We start from the raw sequence: 23,462 nt of genomic DNA on the forward strand, positions 1-23,462 counted from the left end.
CCTTGTGAAAATGCTGACAGCTTTCGAGCTGGCAACCTGTTAGCACTGCATTCACAGCCACACTGGGTGTGAATGTGTGACACACTGCGGCAGGAAGTGCTCAGCATCAGATCTGGTGATAACCGGACTTTTCTTCCAGGAAGATGAGATCATGTGGTCTCATCTGTGAGTAACCCAGGTTGTGAATACCGAAGGCATAACACTCTCAGTGATACGGGGCCCTTTCCCCGCTGGGTCCCCAGGACCTCTTTGGAAATGTCCAATGGGGAGCCATCCCCTCTCAAGCTGATGTGAACGCACAGTGTGTGGTTTGCAAAACAACAGAAAGACACTACAATGGTGCCCATCAGTACCAGAGGCAAACCAAAGCTGAATGCCAGCACTGTGTGGAAAATATTGAGCTAACACCCACAGACACGAGTCCTCTCTTTATCTTAAGCCTGGAGACAGCAGAGACAGCTGTCACATCTCTCATTTCCCTCTTTCCAAGATACTTTGTTCGTAAATAGGCAACATCACTGTCAGCCTCCTCCCACATCCCTTCCTTTTTTTTTTTACTGTGGAGAAGTGGAAAGTAAAGGGTATTTGCAGCAAAGGAATTCCTCTGAAGTCAAATCTGATCAAGGTTTTGGGTCCTTAGTTGATTCAAAAGTCTGCGGTGATAGATGTGGTATGCTTGCTTAGATAGATCAGATTGAGATTCTATATTTATTGTTCTGCTGAAAACACCAGAGAAGGAAGATGCTTCTTTCCAGGAAAGATGGATACAAAAAGTAAGGTCTCTGGCATTGGGAAATACCCTCAGCTGGGTTCCGATCCACTCATAGCCCTCATAGAGTAAGCTTGGGAAAGCCATATACCTATACATGTATGCCTAAAGATACAGCTAGACCCCAGTTATCTAGGGATATTTTGGCTGAAAGTAACTTTTTAAAGTTAAATCTGGTCTCTTAAACCTCACAAGCAGTTCTGAAAGCATTTCTTATTGTCACCGCACGCCTGTTTCCCATATGTACAGCAATGAGTTAGTCAGGATAACCACACTGACACATTCCCAGTCTAACACTGCAGCTTTTCATCCACATATAACATTCATCTACTACAATCCACCACAAGGCAACTACAGCAACGGCTTTAGGTCTTCATACAGTCCCAAGCTAAACCTGAACCAGTGGCAGAGGTGAAAACATCTATCCCTGACCAGCTGCCAAAATCAGACCAAATGAGCCCTGGCCCAAATGAGCTCAGCCCCAGGTCAATGCCACTGGCTGGAGCTCAGCCCCAGGTCAAGAGTCGTCCATGTCCCCATCCCCGCCCCGCCATTTATTGACAGAATAACTCTATTTGCTCTGCTCTAGTTGGAACGTGGTTGCTTTTTGTGAAAAACGTAGGGGCATATACAGACCTGCGGGGCTGTAAGCAGAAGGTGGAGCAGGCAAGGTGGGTGAGGAGAACCTGGGACTAGAAGAAAAGCAGATGCTGCAGGGAGGAGCAAGTTGTGGTGCAACAGAGTGCAAGGAGCCCAGCATCAGGAGGCTGGGCAGCAAGAAGCACAAGAAGACCAGAGGGAGTCTTGCAGGTGGAGACTGAGAGACGCTGTGCTTTGCTTTCATCTGCATGACCATTGTGGTAACCAGACTCCCTGCCCACTGACATCTTCCCTCCTTCAAGGGATCTACACCTTCCTGCCAGCATCTGCTCCATCTCTGTGCTGGGGAGCACACACCCTGCATTTTGCCTCTGCCTCCAATGGGACCAAGGAGGGTAACTAAGAAATACATCAGTTGCTCAGCAACTCCTTGTCCCCCTAGGAAGACAACGTAAGCTATCTGCACCAGCCTCCTGGGTTGTTCTTCTCTGCATACCTGGAGGTGCTCCTTCCCTGACTCTTTCCAGGCTCCCCCTGCTCAGCCTCCAGACCTTCTCTCCCTGCAAGCCTCTGAAACCTCAATTTCAGAAAAGAAAAAAGCCATTGCATGACGCGTGCTGACCCATTGTGGCAGGACAGTGCAGGACAAAGGCCGAGCTGAAGGGACATGGCATCGGGTTATTGACTGCTGAGGAGACTTTGAGCTTGGGTAAATAGATGTCCTCCTCTCTCCCCTCCTCCATGCATGTGTGAGCTGGCTTTCCTAGGGGGTGTGGGCCAGGCTTCACAGGCAGCAGCGGGTTTCAAAGGTAGGTCTGCAGCTCTGGGGGAAACCCCTGGTGCCTACTGTCAAATCTTCTAACAAGGAAGCTCTTCTACTGCTGCTTCCTGCCCTCCTCCCCTCTCCTCTCCATCTGCGGTTCTTTGCTTGTGACTGCTGTTTCTGAAGGGATGCTGTGATAGTGGAGAAGTGCCTTTGCTCTCCTGGACCACACAACCTGATTCATTGGGGAGGATATCCTCCCCAGGGGTTGCACAGAAAAGTGGCCCATGACAAGCAAGTGGGGGCAGTCTGTGCTGGGCCTGTTTGTAGCGTGTGCTTCTCTGGAAGGGTGCGTTACAGTAAGCAGATGTGCTGCTGATTGTCCAAGTGCTGATATTCACCAAGCTGGGTTTAATGTTTCAGAGTGAGTTACATGGTGCTTACATTCTGCAAGCATGCTTCTGTGTTGCAAGGGGGCCTGGAGGGCTCAGGGCTCAGTAACTGGGGGAAAGCAAGGAGACTGAGAAGATCACGCGCCCCTATCGTATGAACACTCTAGGGTATCCACGTGGGCTAGAAACGGGAGTGAGGCCAACCATCTCTTCCCACATCTGCAACAAGTCCCTCCTGTGCATTCATGTTTCACAGTTACATATACCGCTGGGCACGAAGACAACTCACAGACATGTAGACATGGTACAGGCATTCCCCATGTCCTTTGTGTCCTCCCATGTGGATGCATTCACATCCCTTTCCTCTCCAGCAACAGAAACACGGAAAGCCTTTCGGGGCAGCCATGCACTGGGTGATGGCAGAGGGAAGGAGAAGGAAGGCGGGTAAGATAGATAACCAAGATGAACATGGCTCTCTTGGGCAACGGCATTTCTTACCATCAGAACCTGGGGCTAACAGAAGGGGTGCTGATCAGGACAAAGAAAAAGAAGCAGCCTGGAGTAGATGAGGGGCAAAGGAAGACAGAAGGTGCCCCCTGGCACAAGCAGAGGATGGTGGAGGGCTGAACATTGTTCAGGTGCTCTCTCCTCACTAGCTCAGCTAATGAGTCATTACTAGCACAGGCTTAATCCTGGGACACATGGTCTGGTGGGAATGGCAAGGTTTGCTTGCTTTTAGGGACTGAGAGCAAAATGACACAACAGGCAAAGTGCAACTTCAGGCCCCCAGGTTGGGCTGTTTTGTGCAATTAATGTGTGCATTTGAGGTCACAGATTTGCATTGATTTCTAGGTCAATAAAATACCAGTTTTAAAACCATTCCCAGTCTGGAAGAAAAATATTTCAACATTTTTGTCTCTGGATAAATTCATTATTTTAGTCATTTGAGGTTTTGGCAGAAGCAAAACCCAGCAAATGCCTTTAAAAATTGAGCGGTTACCCAGGAGGCATAGACAGGACAATGTCCTGGAAGCTTGTCTCTCACTGAACTTGCACTGAGCAAAGACTTTGATGGTTAGCACACAGACTTCTTGGGGCTATAGATCTTGGGAGAGGAGCACAGAGATGGCAGAGCACCTCCAGAGACAGGTGTAAAGGGATACAGAAGATCCAGCCTGACCATGGTGTGCTGTGTCACCAGGTGCCCCTGATGGAGGCCGAGGAACAGGAGGAAGATGCTAACTCCCTCTCAAAGGATGAACCAGAGACTAACTCACGTGACTGCCTCCGTTATGTGCCCCTCGGGATAGCCTTTCTTTTGCTGGCTGGAGCTGCTGCAGCAACCTGGTATTTCCTAGGTAAAAATTCAACACGTTTTGTCCCCACACAAGAGGTGGATGGTGTGTAGTAAAGGCAATGCCTAGCCCAAAGTGCATTAGTGACTCTGGGAGACCTTTTCAGACTCATACATAGGGGTAAACCCCTCTCTTCTACATATCAGCATGTTAATCCAATATTGTCTTCTGTTGGCAGACTACAGACCATGGCACCTGGAACCAGCCATCCTGCAGTTTTACTCTGGCAGCCTCCAGGTCCTCAATCGCCAGTATTCCCCGGACCTTGGGCAGGTGGAGTCCAGAGCCTTCTGGTTGGAGTCAGCTAAGCTCCAGAATATGGTGAGGGCAATTTCATGACCAGACTTGGCCCTGAGGCAGTTCAGTGTGTAGAGTGAGGAAGGGGTCAGGTACCCTCAACCAAGTGACAGACTTGGTGGGTCTGTACAGCAAGAGGGATAAAATATAGGATTGACCATAGGCCCTTTTCCACTGTAACATTTCGTGGTAGTTATCAGACAACATTCTCGTTGCAGCTGAAGGAACTGATTCGTGCCACAGAGCTGGGTCGATATTACAACTCGAGCACAGTGTATGCCTTTGGGTGAGTAGCACCCAGAGCATTTTTACTTGTTCATGTGTGAAACATTCCAGTCAATTGTACTGTGGTGTCACTGAAATCCAGCCATGACAAACTGCTTAAGTCCCTGTCATGAACTCCAGGTTAGGCTAGGCAGTTCAGATCCAGAATAGTTCCAGCATGACAGAGCTGGGGATATTTTGGTATTCATGTTCATCCAAGGTCATGATGAAAAGCCAAAACTGAGAAATTTTTCAGAGGCAGAAGTTCAAGGAAGGAAAATAAAATGACTGGAAAGAGCTGAAAAACAATCTGGGCTTCATATTCTCAGTAGAAACTAAGCAGCTGGAAATTAATTTCTCTAATTCAAGAAAAAATAATTTCTCTAATTCAAGAAAGTCATTTAAGGCCTGATTCTAGGCACCAGAAGGGAGAGGCCAGAATGCACCATGGAAAAGGTATTCCAGCCAAGTATGGTCCACCTGGGAATAGGGTAACAGTGGAATGGGACAGATGTGGGCCTACAGCTTTGCAGGTCATGATGGTAGATCAAGAAAGCAGGAATAACTTGCAAACTGACGTATACATTTGCTTCTGATTTTTTTTCCATGGAAAACTACACCCCTAAATTTGTCCTTCAGCTTAAGGAAAATTCCATTTAATGCAACTCCATTTTCAGCCAGGGAAAGAAAAGTTTCACTTGTAATTCTTCCTTTAGCCTTTTACTGAACAAAAGTTTGTTTCAACATCTCTTACCCCTCCCTCAGCCAATTTTCTCTGCCAGCTTGTTGAACAGAGCTTTCCCAGTCACAGCGTCCTGCAGCTTGAGCCTGCCCAGCTTTAATCATTTGTGGTAATGTACTGAGTCATAAATCATCCACTTGTCACCACTGGGAGGTGAAACAATGAAGTCTTGAGTGTTTCTTTTTAACCTCTGGCCAGTAGTAACCAAAGGTCATTTCTACCTGAAATGAGACTACTCATTAGACCAGTCTTGATTAATTATCACATTAATTTGACCACGTATGGTCATCACTAAAGCCAGATGGCATAAAATGGCTTCCTCCCCCAAAGGACTAACCATTAACTAGCACCATGGACATAGCAGCTCTGCTGCCCCACTCAGAATGATTCCTCTGGGTCACAGCAGTGAGCTGGGAAGTCCACACAGATACGTCTGATTTGTGGAAAAACAGGGCTGGGTTAATCTCTGGGTTTTGCCTCTCTGGTGATTCAGGAGGAGAAGAGAGAGGGTATTTAACATCCTATTTCTCTGTTAGGGAAGGGGCTCTGACCTTCTTCTTCTGGTTTGCCCTCCAAATCCCTGAGAGTCGGCAGAAAGAGGTGACTGCTGAGAGGGTAAACACAATGCTCCACCAAGAGCTCTACAACAGCTTCAACAGCTCAGGCAGCCTGTCCTACCAGATGGAATACAGGGTCAACCCAGACTCGCTGGTTCTGCTGGGTAAGTACCAGCTGCTCAGCTGTGGCCTGAGCAGTCAGAAACACTCCAAGATTTATAATGTGCTAAAGGGAGGTTAGGAGGAAAGGACAGAAGTCACTACTGAAGGGGATAGGGGAAAAGTGAGGAACAGGAGATACAATTACATGTATTTCTTCCTGACAGAGAAGAACTGAAGTTTGATTTTAAAAAAGCATCCTTCCTTTGAAGGATTAAAAATTATTGGAGATACAGCTGACCGTGACCAGCTAGGTAACTTTTCTTTTTTTTCCTCCTTCTCCCATCAGCTTTGGCTTCTGTGGAGTAAGATCTTACACAGGTCATGACTTTGATCAACTCAGCTCAAAAATAGCAAGCAATTAGGTTTCTTACTTTCCTTTGGGAGATTATTCCAGGCTACTTGATTGAGAGAAGAACAATGGCAATGTAGCTGAGTCACCACTAGTCTTCTTCTGAGCCAAAGCATTGTTGCCACTTCAGTTCTTGACATATTATTTTAAGGATTATTTATTGTTGTCCACAGTGCAGATCACAGCCTGCTTAAAAAACCACCCCTACAGAACTGCTCTAAATAGGTGTTAGATAAAGGACTATGGATGTGCCTATATTCAATGTATCCAAGTCTGATGGAATTTGTATTTGGTCTTTATAATGAGACTTCTCAGCGTAATCTGATCCCTCTTACAGAGCCCCAAACCTCACAGGTTTTAAAATACATTGTGTTTCTTCTCTCCTCTTGGGACTCTCATTTCTAAGCTGCTTCTTCCCATGAAATGTTACATCTCCAAGTTTTTTTCCCTAGACATATTATCTTGCATTTTTCTGAGGTGAGTCTTATTTAGTCTATCCCACCCATGTTTTCTTTAACTTTTCCCTCCAAGTCTGAATTGTTTTGTTTTGGGGTCTTTTTTTTTGGTGTCCCCAAATAAAATTTGATTTCCTCAAAATTATTTTCACTCTCTCATCCAGACCATCATGTTAAGATCTTATTCTGAAGCTGCATTAGCATCTCATGAAGACATCTCCTCCCGCAGTTACGATTAGTCACTTACTTCTACTTGTGATTTGTTTCCGCCATACCAGACCATATGCTCAGCCAATTTAAATTAACTTTCTTTAAAAAAAAATCATGATAATATGCTAAATGCTTCCAAGTCAGCCCATCTAGCATTTTCCCTTTATTCACTTACTTAATAATGTAACTCATAAACAAATAAAAATGATGGTGCCATTCTTTTAGCGGTCTCCAGTTCCTCCTTACTCCCTTCGCATCTGTTTCACTGTTTTATTCATTTCAGCAGACCACATTTTGTATTTTGGAATTAACATACCAGTTGTAGCTTCTCCAGCTCCTTCTGCTTTCCCTAGTCCTTTCCACCTCCCTTTCTAGTCAGAAGCACAGTCTAGCAACTAAGGCAAAAGCCAGAAACCTCTTATACCGCTGGGCCAGGATGAGCTCAAGCCAGTGACTTAACCTCTGGCTTCATTTTCTCTGTAAAATTGGAGGGGAAAAAAATAGCTAGCTAATAGCAAGTCATTAGCACTTCATTGCTTTCTGACAGACTCACTTGCTGACCTCCTTATCTCTAAACATTAAGTCTTGCTACAGCCTGCCTTAAGACACAGAGCTGTAAACCATTGACTAGCACAGAAACCTCTCCAATGCTTTATTTTTACTAACTCCTATACTTACCCCAGGTCACTTAGCTTCCCCTTTCCCCCTGAGAGTTTCAGGACTTCCTTCTCCTTACAGGAAACTCAGTTTTATTACCTTCAGATAAAAGACTAAATATCAGCTCAGCACATGTCCTTCCCTACAGCCCATGAACTTCTCTAAGAGCCTGCTTTATGGCTGCAGGATATTTTCTCCCACATTTGTTTTTGCCATGACAAAACTGTTGAGGTCTCCCCACAGCATTGCAAGCTCTACTTAGGAGCTACAGAAGGCCTAGGCCCTGACCTAGGCAAGGCCCCAACAGCAATTCTCACACTCAACTGACCTCATGGTGCCTTTTATTTTGGCAATTATTCCCAGTAGCACCTGATCTCTGGCCGCTCCCAGTTCAGCTGGGAGGCTGGAGCAAAGCCCAGCTCTCCTAAAAGCGTTGTCCACCCTGTGACTCTTTTGCACAGATTTGTAGTCCTTGCTGGTGGCTTTTTCTGCATTTCCCTTCTCCAGAGATAGATTCTATAAGGATATTGAGTAGCTCTTCAACCAGTGGTCATCAAAAGAGACCTCCTTCCCCACCTTCAGTAACTCCCATGCTTTTCAGTGAGGGTGAACTGGGAGAGCACAGGAGGGGTGAAGGCTCTGGAAAGTGGGGTTGTGCCCTGCAGTGTGGCTGGCAGGGGAGGGGGATGGCTGCCTGAAGCAATGCCCAGGCCTCCTAGGGAGGGGAAGAGGTCCTGGAATAGCACATGAAAATGGGCAAGGAAAAAATGCAGAGAAGCCCATGGTGAGCTGGTAAGCATGTTGGATTTGGGGCAGAGGCCAGAGAGATTTTCCAGAGAGGTGGGGTGGGGAAGGCATGTCTGAAACAGGTCCCTGAGAGCAGACAGAGAAGTACCTGGAGGGTGCCCGATGCCAAAATTGTGGGCAAACCATTTACATAGGAAGGGAGTCATCACCTGCCATGCTAGCATTCAGATACTACCAGTATAGCTTTTTGTTTATCTTCCTTTATATATTTCCTTTCTAACAGAATCCAGTGTGAAAGACATAGTAGTGCTGAAATCCACTCTGGGTAGGCTATCTTTTTGTTTCCTTTTGAGTTTGTAACTTTATGGGAGGGATTTTTACAGGGGACAGAAACCTTGTTGGCTTCCTAAAGTTGTAAATCCTGGGAAGAGGTGATGAGAACAGTAGCAAGCGAACATCAGTGCCAGTGCCACTGCTTGGCCAGATCCAAACTACATGACGCAGCTATGTGCTGGACTGCTCTGAGCATCCTGTCACCTCTGCTCCAGTAGCACATGGCTGTGCAGAGATATCAGCTCCCAGAGGCAGTGTAGCCAACATAGTAAAGTCTTGTCCCTGTCCTGATGAGTCCTGTCAAATAGCTTGGTATACTGGTACCATGGTGCCAACTCCAGGCCCCATGAAAACCTGAGTGGGGTGGGGGTTTCCTGCACTGGATGGGATGTCAGTCATTTAGGAGTCTGTTGTCTTAGCGATGTTTGAAGGCGCTTTTAGTAGTTTTAGGCAGTGTTATAAGTGCTGTGTCTGGCAGCTTGCATTAGATATGCTATTCAAAACTCACCTTTAAGATGACTTTTACTCAGAAATCCTGGTCTGCAAGCCTGCTGAAACCTGGAAATGAGATGAGGGGATGTAAAGCTGGGAAGAACGTGGGGGTGAGAGGAGAAAGAGGTGAAAAAGAAAATTAAGCCAGTGGAAGATAACTGTTTTGTGCTTATATTTAAAGCCTGAGGCAGTATTTGCTTAAACAAGTGAAAGGGGACAGTTCTTATAAAGATAAACTGGGGCACTAGTACAAGGCGACCGGTGCCACCGCAATATACGTAAAAGTGAACTGAGATCACTAGGATGAGTCAGCCTTACCCCGAAATAAGGCTGACACTGATATCCCAAGTGACAATCCTATATCTTAATTTCCCTTACAGCCACCCCTAAGCTTCCCGTGCCTCTGTTTACATCACCCTGAAGTTTAAATCCCTGTCTCTTTCCCCTGGATTCAGGTTGCTACAGGTACAGTTATGTCCAGGAGGATGACATCCTAACACTGGAGGGCCCTGACTACCTGGCCTCCAGTTGTCTTTGGCACCTCCATGGCCTCAAGGGCTACATGATCAAGCTACGCCTGGAGTGGACTCTCCCTGACTGCAGGGATCGCCTGGCTATGTATGATGCAGCCGGGCCCTTGGAGAAACACCTCATCACCTCGTAGGTAGCTCCTGAGCAAGGCAAGCGCAGCAGGGAAGATGGGCAGGGTGGCACGACACACCACAGCAGGGGAAGGTGTCAGACTACATCAGAGGAAATTCTCTTTGATGCAGAACCTGCCTCTCACTGATCAGCTGAAGTCACTGATGTGGCATATCACACAGCCAGCCATGCAGTTTAAGAGATTACAGCAGCATGAGCTGTGTCTCTGCTGGCCTTTTATTTGTTTCCGTTAGTGCATCACAGCAGGCATGTGGTGTTGATAACATAGAGCTCCATTGTCTCTTTTTCTTGTTCTTCTCTTTCATTTGTTTGTTGCTTACTTCACTCCCATCCTTTTCTCTCTTTCCCCTCAGGATCTATGGCTGCAGCCGGCAGGAGCCCATTGTGGAAGTTCTTTCATCAGGCCCTGTCATGTCCATTGTGTGGAAGAAAGCCATGTACAGCTACTATGACCCCTTCATTCTCTCAGCACAGGTGGTGCCCCTCAAAGGTAAGGAAGGCTGGAGGAGGAGAGGCATAGATACAGGAAGGAGACAGGTTATCTCCTACAACTTTACCACTCCTAGAGGTGAATCCTAGAGGTGAATGGTCCATCCCCATTAGGGGTGGAATTCACTCTAGATTGCAAGGGTAGAGGTGGTCAGTAAAAAGCAGGTTAGATGTTGCTCCCTCACCTGGACTTATACATTAGCATCTGCTCGAGTTTTACAGCCTGAGTGATTGTGATACATTAGGAGTGGGCCCAAGCTCTCATTCATGGACAGACCAGATGTGGCTCGCATCAAGATGCACTAGCAGAAAAACGTCATTTCAATATAGGAGTCTAAAGCAGCAATATACATTACCATTACCCTTCTCTGAACAAGAGGAGGAGGCTAAAACTCTTGCCACGTAGAAGAGGCCCCTTGAGGGGTGTTGGTGGAACATCCCAATCACCTTTAGCATCAGGTCTTAGAGCCCCTTTTCTCCCTTCTTACAAGAGGGTGAGTACACGGCACCCTCAGGCTGAGGTTGAGCTGACAGATATCAGGGCTTTGAATGTCTGTATTTACAGCCTGCGAAGTGAATATAACTCTGCTGGAAGGTCTGGAGCAGCAGGGGAAGATCGGCACCCCACACTACCCCAGTTACTACTCACCCAACACACAGTGCACCTGGCACATGACGGTAAGAGCCAGCTCCCACAGAAGCATCCACCCTGTCCCTGAAACCCACATGGTGCTCCCCACATTAGGGGGGATTACAGACAGCGGTCTCAGTCAGACCATCATGAGAAGCAAGCAGAGGGTGGCAGTCTGTCTAGCCTCCACATAAAGTGTGTTTCTGAAGGGGAATGAGTCTAACGTTGCATGCTGGAGCATTGATGCCATAGCTGAGGAGGAATCTGAAATCTGGTCTCCAGAAAAGTTCTTCGAGGTGGAACCAGATTGTTAGAAATTACTAGGAATTACCATGCTTTGGGATCAACAGCAGAGCTAACCTGAGCTGTGACATGGCCCCAGTTTAGATGGTGCTTCCTTCTGTCTTGCACTGTGCGAATTGGTAGCTCCCCCCTTCACATCTACCCTGCTCATTTCTGTCATATGGAGTGGGGTGAGGCACACACAGGAGCCATCTCCACTCTGTTCTGGACTCCCTTTCCTGCAGGTCCCATCCCTCAACTATGGGGTCACCCTGTGGTTCGATGCCTACGCACTCAGCAGACAGAAGCACGATCTGCCCTGTACCCAAGGCCAGTGGATAATTCAGAACAGAAGGTGTGTGCTGGGCTCCTGGTTTCTGTCTTTCGCTTCCCACCTGGGATTAAACTGGTGTTAAACCTCTGCAGGTTCCCTGCTCACTTTGCCCTGTCACCAGGTCTGAGGAAGAAGGACCCATCACCACACTCAGTGGCCACTGTTTGTGCTGGTGCCTTTTGCTTATCTACTTCTCTTTCAGCCTCTCTTGTTCGCAGGTTCCCCAGTATGCACGTTTCTTACAGATTTGCTTCAAGATACCAGCCTGCCTCCTCTGTCTTGCTGTTTGCATCAGGCTTCCTAGTTTTCTCCTGTATGTGTAACCTTGGTGTCCTCCCACATGTCCTGTGTTTGCAAATCTGCCTGTCACCACCTCTGCAATATTATCTGTGTGCGCCATTGCCTCACATCCACCTCCGTACAGATCTTCTGCCTAGCTCCATATCCTCCTGCTTTGACTACAGCCACTTCCCCCTGTGGGACTTCCCAAAACCAACATCCATACACAGCTCTGGCTGCTGCCCACCACTGCCCAGGTGTAAAGGACCAAGAGCTGCTATGCTCCCATGCTCCTCAAAGCAGGCTCCAATCTGGATGGCTTTTGTTTTTCCTCCCACTTACTGCAAAATTGCCCCTTTCCCTCCAAAACCTCCCCCAGCCCATCTCATTAACTTCCTCTCCACTGCTCCTGTGGGGGCAACTTCTTTTCTTCTGAAGGGTCTGATCCAGAAACTACATTCCCCTGGCTTAGGATTTTCACTTTCTCTGTCCGTGCTCTCCTCTCTTAAACTGTCAGTGCCACAGTTTCTACAACATGGCTTCTTCTAGAAGATAAATGTCAGAACAGAATTGCTTTCTGTGGCCTGAATTCAGCACTTGCCCAGAAAGTGGGAAATGTCCAAACACAGTAGGGTCACTCTGGACTTGCACATGGCCTGAGGGCAGTATTGGGTCAACATATCCATAGACTGTTCTCGTCCTGTTCGACAAGCCTGATTTTGCACCATTGCACCCAGTTATTCAGTGCTGAGTATCATGGACATTCCAGCTGTTTCCCCTCTCTTTGCATCAGTTCCCACTACAGCATTCATGTGTGGTGGTGTTTTCATCCCTCTTTGTCTCTGGGGCTTCCTCATCTCACTTCTTCAGCCATTCTGGGGGAGCCCTTAGGTTAGTTATGCTGCCTTGCACCCAGAGAGGACCCCTTGTTTCACTAGCATTACTCCCTCCTCATCCTGGCCTTGCTCAGTCAGCAAGATGTGACCAGGCATATCAAGATCCAGTGTCAGCTCTCCCTCGTGACATATTGAAGTCATTTTGCCTTCCAGGCTTTGCACACACACCCACTCTTTGTGGCCCCCCTCACACCCCCATTCCCACCAAACCTCCTTGCCCCACTTGGTTGACTTCTCCTCCATCCCTGCCTGGGACATCCTGCCTGTCTTTGCCCCTCAGGTTGTGTGGCCTGCGGACCCTGCAAGCCTATGCTGAGCGGATCCCTGTCACATCCTCGGCTGACATCACCATCACCTTCACCTCGCAGATCTCCTTAACTGGCCCTGGCGTACAGGCAGCTTACAGCCTGTACAACCTATCTGACCGTAAGTTTAGCCTCCTCCTTGCTCCTTACTGGGGAGGTGGGGGTCCCAGCTGACTACCAGCAGCCCTTATGCATTTGGCTTATGCTAGGAAAACCACAAGACACATCACGTGAGCCCTAGGTGCCATCTGCCCTTCAGGCACACGCTCACAAATGCGGTGGTGCACACACCTCTGATCTGCCAAAAAAAGAGAGGCATTTATGTGCAAAGTTGCTTCTGCACATGTGGCCCTGCCTCATGTTGCCAGAGCATCCATGTGCCACAGCCTAGCTTCAGAGAGCTGCCTGCAGACCCACCTCTGTGCCCACATCACAGACTGGCCTTGGGAATTCAATGAGAGACCATCTCTGACTTGAAGCAACTTTTATTTCAGTTATAAGGGCTCTTAGAGAGAACTGTTTCCTGCTCACCTTGGAATCCATGCAAGTGAGAGACAAATAAAACCGCACACAAATATGCATACGCACATATGCAAATGCACACCCACGGTTGTCTTTCCAAGGTTTCTCCATCTCCCTTCTAAAGGGTGCCTGTAATGCGTAGCAGTCCCTGAATACGTGCACCTGCCAACACGTGTCTAATACCAACCCCTTCAAGGCCCCAACCAAGTTTTTCTGACAACTCCAAAGAATCTATTTCATCTTTCCTGCAGCATTCAGGAGTCATGAAACAGTGCTAAACCAGAAGTATAGCACACCAGACAGGTGGTTGCCTTGGCTCTTGCCCATTGGTACAACAGGAATCAGGGAAAGAGCCCTCCTTCCCCTGGTGCATAGCCTGGCTCCATTTGCCTTCATTCAGAGCAGATCTTGGGGACTTCAGCAAGTGCCACCAGCATGCTGCTGCAGCACGCATGTGGTCAGGAAAGTGTGCAGCTCCAAACTCCATTTTCAAGCCACAGTGCTCTGCTGCAGGAGGTTTACAGTCACTGGGGACTAACTGCTCTCTGGTGGTTTCACAGCCTGTCCCAGGGAGTTCCTGTGTTTGGTGAACGGCTTGTGCGTCCCAGCCTGTGATGGGATCAAAGATTGCCCCAATGGGCTGGATGAGAGAAATTGTGGTGAGTGATTTCTTCTTCCCGTTGGTCCTTGGTCTCAGCAGTCACAGCGCCTTGCTCCTCCAAAGGTAGGGAGAGATGGGGAGGATTCAGCTGGCCTAGGTACAGCCTTGTACCTCACCTTCAGGCGCTTAAACCTCTGCATCCATAAAAGCCTTATCCCACTGCCAGGTGGCTTCAGCCTGCTTGGGAAGGAGCAATAACACTTCTTGGTCCTATGCACCACACAGTCTTCCCAGGAGAAACCCCTGATAACCATGCATCAAGAGATCCAGGCAGCCTGAAAGAAGGCCCCTTCACAGGCTATCCCCCACCCCCACCTTGTCCTGCCTTCCCCCCACCCAGGCCCGACGATCAACCTCAGCCCTGGCCTACAGCCCCCTCTGCTGTCATACCACTCAGCATCCCCCCTCCCAACCCTCCCACCTTGCCCACACCTCCCCAAGCACACCTGCTGCTCTGCTCTCTCCCCTCTGCCCCCAGGCTGTTTGTGACACTTGATCTGTACAGATCCTCACCCAAATATTGCACCCCAGTTTGGGAGCATCTAAGTCCTCAATCAGTCATCAGCTCTTCATGCCAAGGGCAATTAGTGCTGATGCAGACACTGACCCCAGCATCCCAGGAGTCCTGCAAAGCCCTATTCTCATAGGACCAGCTATTTGGGCTCAGTCATGACACCTAATTAATCTACTTTCTTATCCCTGGTGTGAGGGAGGGGGCTCATCACATTGCTGCCACCACTAATTTTGCGTTACTTGCCCCCTACAGCTGTTCTTTCACAAGCAGAAAGATCCCTGAACCACTGGAGGCAGTGGCCAATTCTAAAAGACTCAGAGAAAGGTATAGAAAAGTCTAAAGTAAAAGGAAGGAGAAATCTTTCTCGAATAAGTTTTATTTCAGTGCTGGAAGAGTGGGAGTTCTCATAGGATCTCCAAGGATGGGTTTTGTATTGTCTGCAGTCTTGTTGATGGTGTTGACAGTACACTCTGTCCCATCATCCTGCTGTCTGACTTCAGGGCTGGTTTGCTTCCCTCATGCAGACAAGGATACATAGGCATCCTTATGAATATCTAATCCTTTCTTGAATCCTGTTAGCTCCTTGGACCCAGGGATATCTTGCGTCATTCAGTTCCACAGGTTAACGCAGACCAAGACTGAACAAAAAAAGTATTTGTTTCTCAGTGTTTTCAAACACCTCTTTGTATTTGAAAATGAAAATAGAAACAGTGATTTCCTTCCTTTCTTACACTCTTGCCACTGTTGCATCCTTATTTATTCACTCCACGTGTGTATGGAACAGCCTCCGTCTTTAAAATCAATGTTCACATTGCCTGAGACCTCCAACCATCTGGAAGCATCACACTAATTACTGAAGAAATTGTAGTCATTGCAATAAGAAAATGCCTGGGAGGTACTGACCCATCATGCTTGGTGTTGCACATAGATACACACAAACACAGGACAAGGCAACAGTTCCTGCTCTGAATATGTATAATCAGAAGTCAAATTCTGTGATGGGTAGGCACCTTAGGCACATCTCCATCTTGAGCAGCTATCAGACCTCATGTACATCAAGGAATCCCTCACTGTTCAGGACTCACATATTAGAGAGCAAGGGGAGCAGCTGCTCTGTAGGGGAAGGTGACCCATTGAGCTGAGGGTGACAGCAAGGCAGGAGGAACAGTGACCTCACCAGACAGGAGGCAGTCCTACAGAACCTCAGCAAGGCAAGCAGGCCAGGTCTGGTATGGTAACCTGGGGTCAGCCAAGAGTCCAGTGACCGCAAGACAAGTCCATAGTGGTGAGGCAGGTCTGAGGCCAAGCCAAGAAGTCAAGAAAAGTTAAGTCAGCCTCAGCAAGGTATATGACAGGGTGGAAACATACCTACAATATAGATCAGGCAAAGACCAATAGAAGGATCTCAGATTAAGCGCAGGTCCTTAGCAAAAGGGGACCAGGCTCCTGCTCTTCACAGCAGACTGTTTCAAGACTACACAGCTGCACTGTACCAGAGCTGGTCTTAAGCACAGTCTGCCAAAGCCTTATGAGGTGGGGCAAGAGGCTGTGGAGCCTACTGGTGCACTTAGGGCCCTCACCTCACACCTGATGCCTTGCATGCCTAATTCCTGGGCACTTCCCTCCCATGCAGTGTGCCCTGCAAAATTCCAGTGCCGCGAGGACAGCACTTGCATCGAGTTCAGCAGGGTCTGCAACCAGCAGCTGGACTGTGTCAACGGGAGCGACGAGGAGCAGTGCAGCGAAGGTAGGGAGGGGACAGTGCTGGGCTTACAAACACCTTCCCCTATGCTCGAGCCAAGGCTGTCAGTAACATACCTCCCTCTTATGAGGTAAGGGCACCAGCTGGGAGTTAACGTGCCTGACCTGCTCACAACATTTGCTCTGTAGCTCACCAAGATTGCTCAGGAATTTCCCTGTCATCATTTATGGAGTTCCCCCAAGCACTCTGTTGCCTTTTTCTTCCCCCACTTCAGGCTGTTTTTGCAACGTGACACCCTCCCTCAGCCCTGGCTCGCTTTCTTCTTTGCAGGGGTCCCCTGTGGTCCTTTCACTTACCGATGTGAAGATGGGACCTGTGTGAAGAAACCCAACCCCCTGTGTGACACCACTGCAGACTGCAAGGACCTGTCTGACGAGAAGCGCTGTGGTGAGGAAATGCTCAGACACACGTCAGCCAGGCAGGTTAAGGATGCCACATAGCTGCAAGTTGTCCCCTTTCTTCTCCACCACACCAGCATAAACACCCACCCTCCCTTGTTCCACTACCTTTTCCCTACCCCAGCCCCATGGCAGCAGTGCCACTGCTCCATCCTGCAGTGGCGGTGGCAGCAGCAACAAGCCAGCTCTCTGTGCTGGGCTGCCAGGAGGTGTCTGCTCTTTGGACAGCTGCTCCCCATCTCCTTCAGGCAGAGGCATCAGGCCAGATAGACGTGTCTCACAGGCCAGATCCAACGCACAGGCAGCCAGTTTGGACCACTATGCTGGCTTATGTGAAGTAATGCCATCCTACCAGGCTCCAGCCAGGGATCACCCATGGCTGCATGGTCACTGGCAGGGAGAGAGCTCTTGTTTTGATTTCCCTGCATGGTATTTCTGGAGCTTCAGTGGGCAGCAAAAGGGAATGGCTGCAAGGGTTCCCTGACAGGACAGCACGTAGCACAGACAACATGCTGCCCTGAAGGCATCTCCAGGCTACAGCTGGATGTAGCGTAAGGCTGTGCAGGCATCAGTGGTGGCACGCACTTGGAGGGAGTGCTTGCTAAACCTGTTCTGGACAGTACATAAAGCGTCTGCTGGCTGGGTAAGGCAAGGGATTAGAGGTCAAACTCTTCAGTCAGTTAAGTAGGAAAGAAAGGGCAGGCAGCATATATCATATTCCCTTCCTCCCCTGAAATACCTGCCGTGTCTCCTCCTTCTCAGACTGTGGGCTGCAAGCCCCTCTCAGCAGGATCGTGGGTGGTGCAAATTCTGTGGAAGGGGAATGGCCATGGCAGGCCAGCCTGCAAGTTCGGGGACGCCACATTTGCGGGGGAACACTCATTGCTGACCGCTGGGTAGTCTCAGCCGCACACTGCTTCCAGGATGAGAGGTAAATGGAGAGGGAAGTGCTGGAGAGGAGGAGGGTTTGTGTTGCTTTCCATGTCACACTTGATGGGAGGTTCATCTGTATTACGAAGATGTCACAGGGTGGCTGCATCTTTCATCTGGCACCCATGCCATGCTTTCCTGTAGCTTGGAGCTGGAGAAAGGGCTATGGATACCTGCACGAGGATGTGGGTGTGCATGCAGGGGAAAAAGGGGCAGTGCTGGGATTCACAGATCAGATTTGAGAGGGCAATGGTAGTGGAAGGCAATTCACAGCTCCACCTTTGCTTTGGCTCTGGCTTGTCCCCACGTTGTCACAACCACGGAGGCATCAGCACATGCTAGGATGGGGCCAGGACAGCACTGCCTGCAGAGGATGCTGTTTGAGTCCCATGCTGCCCACCTCCAGGGCCTGCCCTTTCAGGAGGAAGCACTGTCTCTCCCCCAGTTCCTTCCACCCAGTGTACATACCACAACAGCAGCAGTAACAAACATCTCAGCGGGGTTCACTCATTCTTTCAAACTGGGAAGAAGTGAGGAAAAGGAAGGTCCACAGCTGTGCTGGGTGACAGGGCTGGATGGAGAAGAAGTATGAACCCTTAGTGGCAGCCTCCACCTCCTCCAAACTCCCCTTTTCCTCTACCAGTGAGCCAGTGGGGATCCCCCACCTCCCCAACTACTACTGCTGGAGTTCCCCGGCTGCCCTTCCCTCCTGATGCCATGTGAGCTCAGTGAGGAGGAGCTGCTGGTCATCCATGGTATGGTGTCACCAGCCTTGATAGGGCAGGACCTGCTTTGCAATTGTGCTTCTCACCTCACCCTGCTCCTGCCATGCCCCTACCCATGTCTTACAACCCTGCAAGGAAGCTCACCAGCACTGGTAGCAGACCTTTCAAGTGGTCCATACAGGCTGAATTTGGCCATTTTTGAGTGTCCCAGTGCAAGATGGATGGAGCTACACAGCCCTGTTAGATGGCATGTGTGTGTGCGCCTGTCAGGGAGAGAATTTAAGTGGTGTGAGAGATAAGAAGTAAGACAAAAAAAGAGATGCAGTAGAACAGCAGCAGCCTGGGGTGGACCATGCAATAGGCAGCAGTCTGTGCAGGCAGTAGGCTGGAGGTGAGTCCTGAAGGGCAGTTCAGAGCAAGAGATGATCAAACCAAACCAGGGAGTTTTCACACCCAGACAGGCAGTGTGGGAGAAAATGGCGCATGTAAGGTAAAAGGTGGACAGGAGTCTGAGTCTAAAACCAGCTCTCTTCCTGCTTCCTCCTCTGGTCTAGGACAAGACCCCCTCTGCTCCTTACCCTCCTGCTGAAGACAGGGTGTCCCTTGGCTGTTAGCTTTTTGCTCTTATGTTCTCAGAGGTGTCACCTTGTTAGGCTGTCCCCAGCTTTAGCCCTGCTTCTGTAAAGGGCTGTCATACCTTTTAATGCCCTCACCTCTAAGCTGCTTTTCTCACTTCACTCTCTCTTAGCAGTTTCTCAGAGCTTGCTCCCCTTCTCCATGTCTCTTTCTTGTGGAGCTTTGCTTCACCAGCTCAGTTCTTGCACTCTGCCCTATCATAGTCACTTGCACATGACCAGCCCCACTTGCTTATCTAACCTACGTACATATTTTAGCCTGTTTTGCTAAGGAAAGTAAGCAAATACAAGCAAGTTGCCAGCGTGTGTGAGTGTCTGCCAAAAACTGGTCCCACTGTACAGGCACATCAAGGCATCAAAGAGATGACCCACATAGTTTCTTGAAATCAATAACCAAATAAAAAGAGAGGCCCCTCTGAGGGAGATGATAATCCATATCAGAGACTCCTCAAAAGACTGTGACAGAAGCAGCCAGGTTCTTCACATCCTTCTCTGTTCATGTGATGAGTTTTCTTCTCTTCTGCATCCTACAGACTGGCCTCTGCTTCCATCTGGACTGTTTACCTAGGTAAATATTTGCAAAATGCCACCAGCCACACAGAGGTGTCCTTCAAGGTGATCCGCCTCTTCCTTCATCCTTATTACGAGGAGGACAGCCATGATTATGATGTGGCCCTGCTCCAGCTGGACCATCCTGTGATCATCTCACCCTTAATCCAGCCCATCTGCTTGCCTGCTCCATCTCACCTCTTTGAGCCTGGCCTTCATTGCTGGATCACTGGCTGGGGAGCCCTCAAGGAAGGTGGTAGGTGCAAGGTCTTTGCTGGTGGTCTACTGTAGCAGAGCCAAGATGGGAACAGGTTCAGAGGTGGCGTAGGCAGAATAGACTTCTGTTCACCCCAAAGTGTTATGCCTCCCTCATCGCCTTTGATTTTGGGTCACAGGTTGGCCAAAGTTACCTGTTCAGTGCCTTGAAACCTCATTCGGAGAGGCAGGCATTAGAGTCTGGCAAGCTGTATGGGTACAGCTTGTGTTCCTTCATCCAAAGACAAAAAGAGCCCTTCAGGAGTTAGGGATCTGACCATTCAGCCATGGTCACAGCATGGAGCAGCCCCAGTCCCAAAGCCTAATCCCATGCCTATACAGACAGGTGGGTTCCTGTCGGTTGTTTCCCAGGGACAGAGCCTGACCAAAGACAGTAGAGATGAAAAACTGCTCTGCATCAGACCAGGACTAGGTCTCCTGGGGACACCTATGCCAAAGACCTGAGGACCTGGGTGCCCCCAGCAACAATTAAACTAATAAATTCAATGGGAGCAGTGCAGGGTCTGAGTGCTGTCTGCTGAGGATCACAGTGTGTGATTGTCAGCATGCACTCTGGTACCATTTTGGCCACATAGCACCCACACACTGCTGGGGGACAGCATGGGCCAAGGCCTGTTGCCATGGGGTGGTATGGATGAGTCCATTCTGTTTTGTGAGGAAGAGCTCAGCTGTATGGGCATGACCCCTCATGTTCCCTCCCAATAGGGCCAACAAACAGGTCCAGGCTGTTCTCTATTAGTGCATGGCACAGGAATATAGATGTGCTTACCCAGGTCAGCTTAGTGTCTTCACTCACACTCATACACTTGCGCCAGTTGCTTCCTAAATGGAAACACTCAGAGGTCTATCCAGAATCGGACACTTCTGGTTTGTATACTTAGCTAGAAGAACTTAACAACCATTTCAATAAGAAGCAAATCCAAAACTCTAACATCTCAGAGGTTTCCCCAAACCAGAATCCCCCTTGTCCCAAAAGCTGAAGTGCCCACAACATACCCCTGTAGGGAAAGAGACTGCAGGGCTATGTTACTCCTTCCATGCAGGTGAAGTGCTCTGCTGAAAGTTAGACACTGCAATGCTGGTGGAGAGCAGAACAGTAATTCAGATAGCAGCTTTCAGCATGCAGTAAGATGGGCATGGGCTGGGGGATCACAGTAAATGGTGGGAAGCTCTACCATTGCTCACCCACACTGCTTTTGGTGCTCTACCCCTCAGGGCACATCAGCAATGTTCTGCAGAAGGTGGACGTGCAGCTCATCCAGCAGGACATCTGCAGTGAGGCCTATCACTACATGATTTCTCCCAGGATGCTGTGTGCTGGGTACCACAAGGGCAAGAAAGATGCCTGTCAGGTGAAAGAGGAGTTGTGGGATCAGGGTTGACTACTGGAGGTGGAGTCGCCCAAATGCACTCCATAGCCTGAAATGAGGGTGAACAGACCATAAAATGTCCAACTCCCCCAACCATTCCTCTGATCTAAGTGGTCAAAAATAGCTCTGAGGAGCACTTCTTCCCAGCATCTTTGCCTTAGACAGGATCCAAATACACTTAAACTTTTCTCATTTCAGCCCATTCCCCACTCTTTACCTCCCACTTCCAAGCCTACAGCAGTCTCTTCCCTCCTCAGCCTCATTAGCATCTGTCACACACAGTAACCTGTCTGTTCCTTCATTACTGTTAATCTCAAGGAATTCCTCTGCCTCCCATCCCTCCAGGTATCCAGTTAAATTCCTCCATCTTCCTTGCTCTCCATATATTTGGAAATCCCACACGGAGCAGAAGGAAACAATAGAGCTGTCAGCTTCTTGGGAGCTGGCTAAGAGGGAGGAATTTGCATGATGAAGGAATGCAACAGCGGGTTGGATGTTTGCACTGGAGACTGGTTTTGACATCTGTCTAAGGTACAAGGGATTTTGCAGATGTCCCAGGCATGAGTTGAGAGTACACAGGACTCTTCATACAGAGGGATTCAAAGCTAGTGTAACCATCCAGCAGGAGAAGCTGGTGGATCACCATTGTCCCACTTTTTTTTTCCCTTTCTCTAGGGTGATTCTGGAGGTCCACTGGCCTGCAAGGAACCCAGTGGCAGGTGGTTTTTGGCTGGTTTGGTCAGCTGGGGAATGGGATGCGCACGTCCAAATCACTACGGAGTATACACCAGGATCACTCAAGTGCTGGGCTGGATGAACCAAATCATGAGCTGAGAAAACTGCACCTCTTCCTTCTCCCCATCAGACCTACATTCACATGGCACCCATTCCTGATGTCACTCATCTGCCTCTCAGAGAGAGTAGGGTGTCATCAGACCCAGGATGCTCTTCTGAGCAAGGTAAAAAAGCCTGCACTGGGGATTGTAGAGAAAAGCAGACAGACCCTCTTCCCCCTCAGTGCTTCACAGGGAGCATCCCAAGGTGGTTTTAGGCCATCTATCCAAAAGAGTTAGCAATGGGCTGGGGAGTGGGATGACACATGACACAACATACAGCAATGGTCCCAAGTTGATGGTTTTTGAGGAAAGGAATAAGGGGAGCTGAACTTTCCATGAACCATGTGATTAGCCACAATCTTATGCTGGAACATTTGCTAAAAGAAAATGTGACTGATGTAGTTAGAGATTCCAGTAACTGTGAAATCAATCTGCTTCCCTCTTCCTTCCTGCTGCTCATCCTTCTTCCCTCTTCCCCTCCCATCACTCCTCCTCTTCCATCTGCCTAATTGCTTCTTTTCTTAGCTGGCGTGTGCTGTTCAGCTCAGCCAGGCAACAATTCACGTCTCACTGACTCCCGGGCACGAGTCCAGCATCACACCCCAAGCTCATGTCCTGCCTCCCTGCTGGAGCAGCAACCAGCCTCCACTGGTGCACTTGGACTCCCTCAGGCAAAGGCCCCGGCCCCTCAGTAAAAACATTGGAGCAGCCTCCCATCCCCTCACCTCAGCCCTTCTAAACACCTTTAACATGAGGGCATCTCAACTGCTTCCTTCTCCTAGCTCATATAATCCAGGAAGTGAAGGAAAAGGCTTAAGGGCACAGTGCTTAAACATTGACTGCTATGGGTTTGGTTTTTTTACTAAAGATATATATATGTGTGTGTGTGTATATATATATATATAAAAGGGGCCACTCTTTGGAATTAGAAATAAAATTAATTTGAGAGGATTTTTGACTCTAATTTGCCTTACTCTGTTAAAAATCATCTTGAGGTTTGTATCTTTTTGACGAAACTCCAATCCTGGCACTGGCAAAAGTTTCCACACCCCTGCCCTCCCTCTCAGCTCTGTCCCAGGTGCAGCAGGGTCAATATGCTAACTAGATAGGAGGTCCTCACTTATTGCTGTGATTTAGGGATGCAGGCACCAATAAGCAAACCTGCTCTGTAGCCCAGCTGCCTGCAGTGGGGATGCAGCACAGATGCACCAGGAAGTACCTCCAGCCCCCAGAAGGCAGGTGCAGCCCAAGCAGCTTCTGG

At 48.9% G+C, this 23,462-nt stretch overlaps 1 protein-coding gene across 3 annotated transcripts; it reads left to right on the top strand.

The window, feature by feature from the left end:
- Positions 1-1,344: 1,344 nt before the first annotated feature.
- TMPRSS6 (transmembrane serine protease 6) lies at positions 1,345-23,152 on the top strand. 3 transcript variants are annotated; one of them, XM_009507996.2, is made up of 18 exons: positions 1,345-2,078; positions 3,726-3,882; positions 4,058-4,200; positions 4,395-4,462; positions 5,719-5,903; positions 8,603-8,644; positions 9,600-9,804; positions 10,161-10,297; positions 10,862-10,974; positions 11,455-11,564; positions 12,999-13,144; positions 14,106-14,204; positions 16,354-16,467; positions 16,753-16,869; positions 17,643-17,811; positions 19,704-19,975; positions 21,211-21,347; positions 22,041-23,152. In XM_009507996.2, the coding sequence occupies exons 2-18, from the start codon at positions 3,735-3,737 to the stop codon at positions 22,197-22,199; spliced, it is 2,364 nt and encodes a 787-aa protein (XP_009506291.2). In that variant the 5' UTR covers positions 1,345-2,078; positions 3,726-3,734; the 3' UTR covers positions 22,200-23,152. The 3 variants fall into 3 exon arrangements, with proteins under 3 accessions (XP_009506291.2, XP_064311271.1, XP_064311278.1); XM_064455201.1 differs by lacking the exon at positions 1,345-2,078 and adding an exon at positions 2,085-2,178; XM_064455208.1 differs by lacking the exons at positions 1,345-2,078; positions 3,726-3,882; positions 4,395-4,462 and having other exon boundaries at positions 4,122-4,200.
- Positions 23,153-23,462: the final 310 nt, after the last annotated feature.

The sequence above is a fragment of the Phalacrocorax carbo genome, chromosome 1, assembly GCF_963921805.1.
Source record: "Phalacrocorax carbo chromosome 1, bPhaCar2.1, whole genome shotgun sequence".
NCBI classification, from domain to species: Eukaryota; Metazoa; Chordata; class Aves; order Suliformes; family Phalacrocoracidae; genus Phalacrocorax; species Phalacrocorax carbo.